Raw genomic sequence first — 9886 nt, 5'->3', positions numbered from 1 at the left:
GAGAGACTGGGTGTGCCCAGCGAGTTCAGACGCCACACCTGTCTGCCACACAGACAGGTCTAACCGAGGTGGGAAACGCACTGGCCGTCCCATCCCAAAGCAAAGAGCGCCACGTCCTCCCGGCCTCCTTTCTGCTTGGGGTGTCAGCCCATTTCTAACTCCTCTCCGAGTTTCGCCACAGTCCTGGGCAGGGCCGGCAGGGAGCCACCTGCGACGCCCCAGCGCGGATAATCGGATTTGTCTCCTGCCGGGCTAGCGGCGGAGAGCGACGAGTTCGGCTCACTGAGAGACAGTCCCAGAAGCAGGCGCGCGACCAGCTCGCCGGCGATAATTTCTGTCCCTGGGCTGGGGAGAGCGGAGGACTGGGGCGCCCGGGAGCCCCCCCCCCGCCTCCTACTCCCCCCAACCCGTCTCTGCCCCCACCTCCCAAAACTGGCAGCCAGTGCGCGGCTCTCGGTCTGGGGTCTGGAGGGTGGGGAGTGCGGGCGTGGGGGCCGGCCGGGGCGGCTCTCGCTCGCGCTGCCCGTGGCCGGCGCCGCCTCCCCGCGCCTCCCGGCGCACACACGCGTCCACCCCGCCACTCCGCGCGCTCGCTCGCGCTCTCGCCGCCGCCGCCGCCTGCTCTCTCCCTCCTGCTCTCGCCGGTCTCCTTCTCCCTTTTTTTTTTTTTTTTTGGTACCATAGAGTTGCTCTGAAAACAGAAGATAGAGGGAGTCTCGGAGCTCGCCATCTCCAGCGATCTCTACATTGGGAAAAAACATGGAGTCAGCTCCGGCAGCCCCCGACCCCGCCGCCAGCGAGCCGGGCAGCAGCGGCGCGGACGCGGCCGCCGGCTCCAGGGAGACCCCGCTGAACCCGGAATCCGCCCGCAAGAGCGAGCCGCCCGCCGCGGTGCGCAGGCAGAGCTATTCCAGCACCAGCAGAGGTAGGCGGCTGCGAGCGGGGCTGGGGAGGGGGCGGCGGGAGCCCTGGCGCGGGGCGGGGGGCGGCCGGGAGCGGGCGCCCGGGGCGCGGGGGTCCGGCGGCCGCGCGCGAGCCTGCGGCGGCGCCCCGAGCCCGCGGCGCCCCGCGCCCCTCCCCCCTCCGCCCCCCAGCAATGTTGCAAACTTTTGCAGCCGGTTCTGGGCTTGCAGGAGAACAGGGGGCGGGGGAGGCGGCGGGAGGGTTGACAGCCGGCGGACTCAGCCCTGGCTTTGATTTGCCTGCAAAAGAGGCGAGGAACGCGGCGCTGCCCGAGGGCAACGCGCGCCCCTAAAACACGGACCGGCGCGGAGTGGGGGCCCGGGAAAGAAACTTTTAAAGCGGCAGCGTCCTTTTAAGATGGGATGGTGGAGGTGGAGGAGGAGAGGAGGGGGAAATCAGTGTCCGGCCACTCTCCTTTCCTCCTTACCTCTCTCTGCTCTTGACAGTTGCGGCCCCGGCAGCCCGAGTCCGGGGTGTGTTTTCCGCGCCCCGCGGAGCTGAGGGTGTGGGGAGCGGGAGAAGTGAGCTCTAGGGGCCGAGAAGGGGGAGACCTTCTCCCGAGCAGTGGGTTTGGGATATGGAGGAGGGGCGCGGACGCGCGAGGTCGGGTGGCCAAGTTGGGTGGCGGACGCGGCGAAGGCAGACGCGCAAGTTTGCAGCCCGGGGTTCGGAGCCCGGCGCCGGGGCTGGCGAGGGGCGTGTGCGCGCCGGCGCTCGCGGCGGGCAGGAGGAGAGAGCGCCAGGGCACCCAAACTTACTCGTGCCCCGGGAGCCCTGCCCGCTCGCAGGTTGCAGGCGTTTCCGCGAGCGCCCGGGGCTGGCTGGTTGCTGGTTGGCTGTGGCGCGCCTGGGGCCCCCTCCCCGGCGCCGTGTACACTTGGTCTCGGCGTTCGGAGCGCGTGTGGCCGTGGGAGGGGGCTCCGGGGCCCCCTTCTTGCTTCTTCCTTACAGAAGTAGGCGGTTGGGGGGAAGCCTCCTGGCTCTCGCTCCCTCTTTCGTCAAGGTGTCGGCACCCGATGTGGGTTTTGCTCGGGGTGGGTGGGTGGGGGAGGGCTATTTATTTGAATGCGTCTGGAGTTTGCAAAGAGCGGGAGGAAGCCGCAGCTTTCATGCTTGTTGTAAATAATGCATAAATCACGCCTGTCACTCCGGAGGAAGCGGCTCGCGCAAGCAGCCCGGGGCGGGGGAGCGAACATCGCCTCCTCCAGCCCCGCTCCGGGCTCCGGGCTCCGGGCCCCCGGCCCAGCGCGACCCCTCCTCTTCGCTCTCGGCCGCTGGCGGCGCCTGGGGAGGGCCGGGAGGAGGCGGTTGGGGTCCCCGGGGCCGCTCCCTTCCTCTGATGTCAAGAGTTGGAGGCAGGAATATGGCTGATCATGTGCTGGCTGTTTTACAGTATACCCCTCACCCCCCCCCCCTTAGCCACACCCCCTGTCCGGGCGATTCCCCATTCACGGAATTCGAGTACAGTAAAAGCCGTCGGGATGACACACGCGAAAAACATTTAATTAAAGGCGATTTCCGAAGCGTGGCCGCGCGGAGCCGCGGCGTGAGCGGGAGGGGGTGGGCATGGAGGGCCGGGACCGCGGGGAAGGGGCTTGAGGGCTGGGGTCGGACCTGCCACCAGCGCGGTGAGTTTGTGTGCCCAGAGCTTTTGGCTGTAAAGAGTATATTTAGACCCTGAGACGGTGGAGTTGGAATGCGAGCGGGTTATGTAACAAGGTTAATCAGAAACACTGGAGAAAATCCCCTTCATGTGTTTCTGAGGCTTTTTTTTTTTTTAAGTGGTGGTGGTAGGGGGGAAGGGGACATTGTATATAGGGAGCCTCACTCATTTCTGGTTGGTGCTGCCACCCGCTCCTGGTCCCCTCCCCCCACCGTGTTATTAGCATCTTCAGGTGTCATTCTTGCCAAAAGGTGTTCTTGCAAAGAGATGGGGTGGCAGGCTGCAGAACCGACTAGCAAATCCGTAACTTGCTGTTCTTGCACATTATGTAACTCCGGGGCATTCGGTACCACTGGCCCCCTGGGCTTAACAAAAAGGGGAGAGGGACAAGTCGGAGTGGGGTGCATCTTGCACAGCTGACCTGCTGACCCATATCACCTTGCCCCCTAGAGAGCCACCCCCCCCCTTCTTTGCACAACCCCCTGTCCATCCTTGTTAGGCAATTCTGATGGGAGGAGGGAGGTGAGGCCCAAACACTCCACTCACATCCTGCACGCAGGCACGAGGTTATGTAACAGTCTGAGTGGAAAAAGGAAGGTCAGAGATGGAGGCATCCTTTCGCTAACACAGCAGTAGTAATAGCTTCCAGAAATGATGTGCATTTGCAGACTTTACCCTCGGATGTGGTGTCTGCTCCTCAGGGGTACCGATTTGTGTGTGTGCATGTGTGTGTGTGTGTGTGTGTGTGTGTGTGTGTGAGGAGAGAGAGAATGAGCGAGCTAGGGAGAAAAAGGGAGAAAGTGTAAGCGTGCCCGGTCCTTGAGAGTGATCTGAAAATGGGAAATGTTTGGGTTTTCAGATGATGTAATGGAGTTGGCAGAATGTGCAAGTCTGCTCCCAGAGTATAAGCAGTAAGAAAATTGGAGCTGGCATCCAGTATTAATGTTGCATAAATTACAATATCGGAGAGAAATTAACCTACACACTAGGTGATTGCACCTTTTAAATACTTAAAACCCCAAGGCATGTGACTTGAAAGAGAAAGCAAACATCATCACCTTAGCACTTGCATTTTCAACCTCAGGGAGGGTTGAGGGGAGCACTTGGCACCCGGTGAAATGGGAAGCCATGGGATCCACTTGGGAGCTATTTCCAGAGAGCTAGCAGGGTTCACTTCCAGCCAGTCGGCATTGCAAGTCCACAGAGGTTTGGGTCTGGAATCTGTCGACATTGAGGCGACCTCATGAGACATCACCTGGGTAGAGTTGAAGCTGTTGCTGAATTTGTCCCTCTGGGGAATCCAGGTGTCAATGGACTGATGCCTTTAATGGCCCTGTGTCCACAATCTGAGGTGTGACTGTATCATCTCAAATACCACTTGCTTTGCCCTTACGGCGGTGCAGTGCATGGGAGCAGTTCTAATGAAACTCTTCAGTTTTCTCCGTGGTAGGTATTAATGATGCCTGGTGTCACTCAGATCCCGTCTTTCCAGGCTAGTGGAAGGGAGAGGAGGAAAGGCAAGAGGCAATATGGGAAGCAGGAATGAGGCGGAAAGAAACCACAGTGAATCTTTAGATTAACGAGGCTTTTAGGGACTTCAGGGAGCCAGGAACCTTGTGGCATCGCTGTTGTGAAAACCTGCTTCTTCCAGAATCGCATTATTGGCTGCATGTGGGAGGTGGATGTGTTTTGCTGTGCTCAGGTTGTCCCCACAGGGCCAGGTGGGGTGGCCCATAGTCCCCTATGCAACACCAGTGCCAGAGGTTGAAGGCTTTTAGGGCAGGCCAATCTCAGAAATACCGAAACCAAAGGTTGGGTTCACGCCGAAAAGCTCAGTTGGACTGACATGGATCGTTCTAGAAGCTCAGTGTAGACTCACTTAAAATCAGTTCCCAGGGCCTGTAGTTTATCTGTAGCCATGAGGGCTTCCAGAACCTCCTTGGGTCTTTGACTTGGAGAGTGGCGTTTCTTGCCCTCTGCTTCAGTCTCAACACTGACTTCCCAGGAGATGCAGTCCCGTACCCTCACCAGCACAGAGACGAGTTTGCAGAGCAAGCTGTGTCGGCCGGACTCGGTTCTCCCCGAACAACAAGTGCTGCCCCGTGGCTTGAACGAGCTGCTGGCTAGGAGAAAACTCATCTGCCAGAGGGATGCAATAATTAGTTTTTAAATGTAGGAACTTTAATTTTCCAGTAAATTGCTCATAAAAACATTTATAATTATACCCTTTAAAAATGTAATAGAATAATTTTAGAAAATGCATTTGATGATGGTTATGATAACCTTTTCTGTTGCTTCCCCTTTATTTCTTAAAAAGAATTGAATTATTAATCTAGCATTCCAAGGACTGAGTGGCTGAAAACATTTATAGCAGGCTCCTTTCATGCCAGTCACCTGCTGGAATTTTCCAGAACCTACTGGCATCATGAGGAGACTGTGGCTTGAGGAAAGGTCTGTATTTCTGCCACCAAAGTACACAGCCTGCCCTGAAGTTCCCTGTGGATGGGACCCTTCAGCCTGTGTGTTCTCAGCAGCAGGGATGGGGGCACAGCACACACTCTTGGTTCCACACCAGGGGGACGCAGGGAATGTTAATTACAGGAGTTGCGCCTCCAGATGAACATGTTCCAGGGAGTTTTGGTGACAGCTGAATGGCCTTTTGGAACCAGGCTGGCCCTTGTCCGGAGCCAACCTCTGCGATGCAAGTCCCACAGGCTGCTGCTGGGTTCTTTTCTTGGGCTATCCTCCTGCCGCTTCGGAATTAAGCTGCCCGGTTTTCCCCAGAGTCTCCCAGTCTTGCTCTTGAGGACTGGGGGTGTGGTGCCGCAAGGACAGGGCCGCGTTGGGTGCCGGTGGGAATTCCGTTGGCATGGCTTCTTGATGCAAATCCCACTTGTTTTCCCAAGTGTGCTCTTCCTTCTTGCCCCCATCTTCCCAGTCTGCCTGGAGGACTGCACTTCCTAGCACATGTGTGTACCTCTGTGCGCCCAGAGCCAAGCCTGTGACTACAGAGCAGATGTCTGGGGCTGGAGTTGTAGCATGACTGCTGTGTGTGCAGAGGCAGAGAGGGTGGTGTGGCAACTGCAGCTTCACCGGCACGATGCGGCCCAGGGCTCACCCTCTTTACCTCCCTTGAGCCAGTGGGCGGGGCCTCGCAGGGACCCCTGACCTGTTCACCCCAGACCGCTGAGAGGTTCTCCACACATCCCCATGAAAGGCCTTCCCTGCCCTGGTGAACACTCTGGAGTGTGAGATACTTCTGTGAACGTGGAGGCTGTCTTCCTCACTCAGAATTTTATTCTCTCTCTTTTCTAACATTGTTATACTGTTTTTTTTCTTTCTTGTTGTTGTCTGTAATTCATAAGAAAAGTATTGGTTTGGAAATAAGCTGTTAAGTTTTTTAGGCTGTATGTTTTAGAAACTGGATGATACTCAGATAATGAGGCTGAATGTTGATCGATTTTACAGCACATCATGATTTTTCTCTAAGAGTGCCAAGGCCTTACTGATGAACCGGTTTTTCTAACAATAGATTAACAAAAAGTTGTTGTTTTTTTTTTCCCTTTATCGAGTATGTTTTTAGAATGTGCGACTCCCCTTTCCCACTCGAGAAAGAACACTGAGAATGTAATTGAATCCTTCTATGAGGTTAGGGAGTCTTGTAGTACTGTGGGGTTGCTGTTCTGAGTATGAATTCTGATTGTACATTATAGAACAGTGTCAGAAACTGGACCAAATCTAGCTTGGTCCCAGCCTGGAAATGGTTTTCTCCCTTATTGCTAAATCTGCAGTATCCCTGCCTTCTGTTATTTGCCTCCCTTGTTCTCTGAGTTGCAAGTAACAGAATAGAAATTCTCTTACTGGATTCTCATTTATTGAGGTTTTCACTCAATGGAAGCATATCAACCAAAGTCTGGAAGTAGGAAGGGGAACCTTTTTTTCTGTCAAAGGCCACTTGGCTATTTAGAACATTATTTGCAGGCCATTCAAAATTATCTCCTTAAAAATGAGCCTGCTTTAGATTTATTGAATTTCGAGTCCCACCTGTACTTGCTTTGCAGGGCTGGAACAAATGATTTCATGGGCCTTTTATGGCTCATGGGCTAGGCATTTCTCACCCCTGGTCTAGAGTCTTCTTAACTTTTTCTCTAGAGTTAAAGAGGATACAAAAATTACCCTAGAATAGTCAGAGAGACTTTTGCATTTACAAGTGAGTTCTGTGTTTTCTATATTATCCCAACAGAATGCAATTTCTCCCTTGTGTGATGGTAGATAGAAACTTCAGCCAATTTTGCCACTTCCTTATATGTGCGGAAGGAATTATCTTTGGCAGGGGCCTCGCGGATCCTAAAAATTAGGAATCTCTAGGGTTGGGAGGAAAAACTTTAAAAAATGTCAGTAGAGAACAAGAGGAGATGCTCTGTGAGCCTGGGCCTTTGTTCACTGGAACAAGGATGCAGAGAGAACCCTCGGAGCCACCTGTCAGGGACTGGCTCCCCCACGGCTGTCCCTCTTACCTTGATGATGGTGTGCGGTTATCTTGCCATGTCTTTGATGTTGTGGTATTGGAAATTCAGCTCAGGAATCTCTGTGTTCTGTTGTGACAGCCAATTATTTATTATTATTATTTTGCTTTCGGAGTAAAGACATCAAGGAGGTTGTCTGAAGAAATCCATTGAAGAGGGCAATGGGGTGTGATGAGGGGTGAATGTACCGCGTCTCATGGTTTGGGCAGATGGACTAGCTCTGACGTGCAAATGCTAAAAGGAATTACAGGTAAACAGTTCCCTGGTGTTGGTGGAAGAAGTTTTCTTTTTTCCCCTAATAGATTTTTATGTCTTTCACTGACATGTCATTATTGCAGACTGTCTTAATCACAGTATATGTGGTGGCACATTAGCAATGGCACGGTGCTGTTTCCTGGAGGTTGTCTTGTCTGAAGACCTGGGGCTCTGGTGGCCAGCTGGTAAGCCCGGTGCAGCTCCCACTAGCAGCTGAGAGTGCAGGTCTCATGCATTGGTGAAGGTGCTGGATGGTTCCAGACAGACTCAGGTAGGGTTTCTGCACCAGAGGTGTTTTCCCTCAAATGCCATCAGAAGTTTGGGATGAGTAGGAAACATTTTGGGGTATAGGGTTTATGATCTGCCAGCCTTGAATCATCTTAATGAGGTTCTTAGGTGTTTGTGTTTCAGTCATGAGCTGTCTTAAAGTTTTCTGAAGCAGTTAGGAGTTTGCTGCATCCCTGCACAGACCATAATAGATGAGCTCTTCTAGGGTGCAAGGAAGGGTGCCACTTAGGATCAGATCCTCCAGCCAGTGAAAGAGGCAGCACACTGTTAAAAATACCTAGCTTACTTCGGGGGAGGATTTGGCTGAATACTGATGAAGTTTATGAAATATGAATGTAGTGAAGTTGCTGTACGTAAGTGGTAGGCGTGTGTGAAAGAAGTAAGAAGAAATAAAATTGTGTATAAATGACACTCTGCAACTTGATGGCGCTCTGCACGTGACACCAACGGTGACGTCGGAGTCTGTGCTTAATGGGGCAAAAAGAAACACCCTTAAACATCTCCCTGTCAAACCTACTGTGGGCCTGAAAAACAAAATCAGCATATAAAATCACTGGACTCATTTTATAAGCAAAGAATGCTCCCAAGGAGGAACAGACAGGTTGCAAAGAATAGAGGTGAAACGGAAAAGGAGAAAGACGAGGGCCTGGCGATTGAATCTATAATGAGGTCTGGTAATCACTGCTGTAAATGTGCCAGGCTATGAACTACTGTGCTAATAGGGAGAGAATTAGTTACAGCCAAACAGAAGCTATAAGTTTGAATTTTAGGTTACGCGGGAGAAACCTTGGTCCCCGAGACGTAAATGCGTGCGCTGGGAAGCCACACTGCACATGATGCCACGTCTTCTGCCTTCTCCTGATTAGTTGGCAGCCAGCTATATGCTTCTTTCCCAAAGGTGACTGTACAATCTCCAGACTTAGACATCTCTGCCCAAAAGTGGAGAGAAGGAAGGGGAACCAGGAGCTAAAGTGGGTCTCAACAGGTGACGTATTTGGGGGGAAAAAGGTAAGAATGGTGCACTGGGGCCTGGAGCGGTGAACACAGGGATTCAGGTGGCCCGTGTCAGGCCGGGGAGTGGGCACTGTGGAGGAGACAAGGAGTCTCTGGAGGGAGAAGCAGCTTCTGTGTAAGAAAATGAAGGGCCGGCGCCGTGGCTCACTAGGCTAATCCTCCGCCTTGCGGCGCGGGCACACCGGGTTCTAGTCCTGGTCGGGGCGCCGGATTCTGTCCCGGTTGCCCCTCTTCCAGGCCAGCTCTCTGCTGTGGCCAGGGAGTGCAGTGGAGGATGGCCCAAGTACTTGGGCCCTGCACCCCATGGGAGACCAGGATAAGTACCTGGCTCCTGGCTTCAGATCAGCGCGGTGCGCCGTCCGTGGCGGCCATTGGAGGGTGAACCAACGGCAAAGGAAGACCTTTCTCTCTGTCTCTCTCTTTCACTGTCCACTCTGCCTGTCAAAAAAAAAAAAAAAAAAAAAAAAAAAAGAGAAAATGAACTTCACATTGACCGTGCAATGGCTGGGAATGCGACTTTCTAATTTTTAATTATCTTTAACAAGGGCACAGAAAAGAGGAAAAGTTGACACTTTGAGAAGTTACGATGAACTTGTCGCAAATGCCGGTTGACACAGGCAGGTGAGGGAATGCCGGGAAACGCAGACAGAGAGCAGGTGAGAAGGGTGCGGGTGCGCTGCCTGGCATGAGGAGGAGGAGTCGGCAGACGTGTGTCCTGATTGTCACAGCGGCTGAAAGAAGCCGGAAGACGTGGACAAGGCCCGAGAAGAGGCAGCCTGCTGTGGGCCTGCCCTGTCAGACGCAGAGGGCTTAGGTCGCCCTGTAGGATGGATGCCAGCCATGGGGAGGCGGGGCTGTGTGGAAGTTCATGAATTGCTCCATCCAGTCACAGAGGATGTCTAATGTATGGACTCAGCGAGTCTAAAACCTCTTAAATAAATGCCACTGCTCTTCATTGTCCCTTCCCAGTGATAAAGACAGTGGCTGAGAGGGAGGCCGTGTGACAGCCCCACCCGTATCCCCGGGAACATCTGTGTGACAGGGACGTTGTTTCGGAAAGGACAGGGCCACTGGGAGGAGGGTGAACTGGCCGTGACTCTCGAGTGTCCAGGTCACTGAAGCATTGGGAAAGCAAAGGCCAATGAAAGAATCTGATCGTCAACACGAATTCCTCCGG

General features: G+C 53.7%; 1 protein-coding gene across 2 annotated transcripts in view; it reads left to right on the top strand.

Moving 5' to 3' along the window:
• The first annotated feature begins 661 nt into the window (after positions 1 to 661).
• Positions 662 to 9886, top strand: part of RORA (RAR related orphan receptor A) — a 760993-nt gene continuing 751768 nt past the window's right edge. Inside the window, exon 1 of one of the 2 annotated variants that reach the window (XM_051821924.3) lies at positions 662 to 925. In XM_051821924.3, coding sequence (XP_051677884.1) covers positions 760 to 925 — 166 coding nt within the window. In that variant the 5' untranslated portion in view covers positions 662 to 759. The remainder of the gene's footprint in view (positions 926 to 9886) is intronic. The other variant, XM_051821923.3, reaches the window with a different exon arrangement.

Source organism: Oryctolagus cuniculus, chromosome 12 (assembly GCF_051225735.1).
Source record: "Oryctolagus cuniculus isolate XC-2025 breed Fujian yellow rabbit chromosome 12, ASM5122573v1, whole genome shotgun sequence".
NCBI classification, from domain to species: domain Eukaryota; kingdom Metazoa; phylum Chordata; class Mammalia; order Lagomorpha; family Leporidae; genus Oryctolagus; species Oryctolagus cuniculus.
Note: the sequence above shows the minus strand (reverse complement) of the source record. Positions and strands in the feature narration are given on the sequence as shown.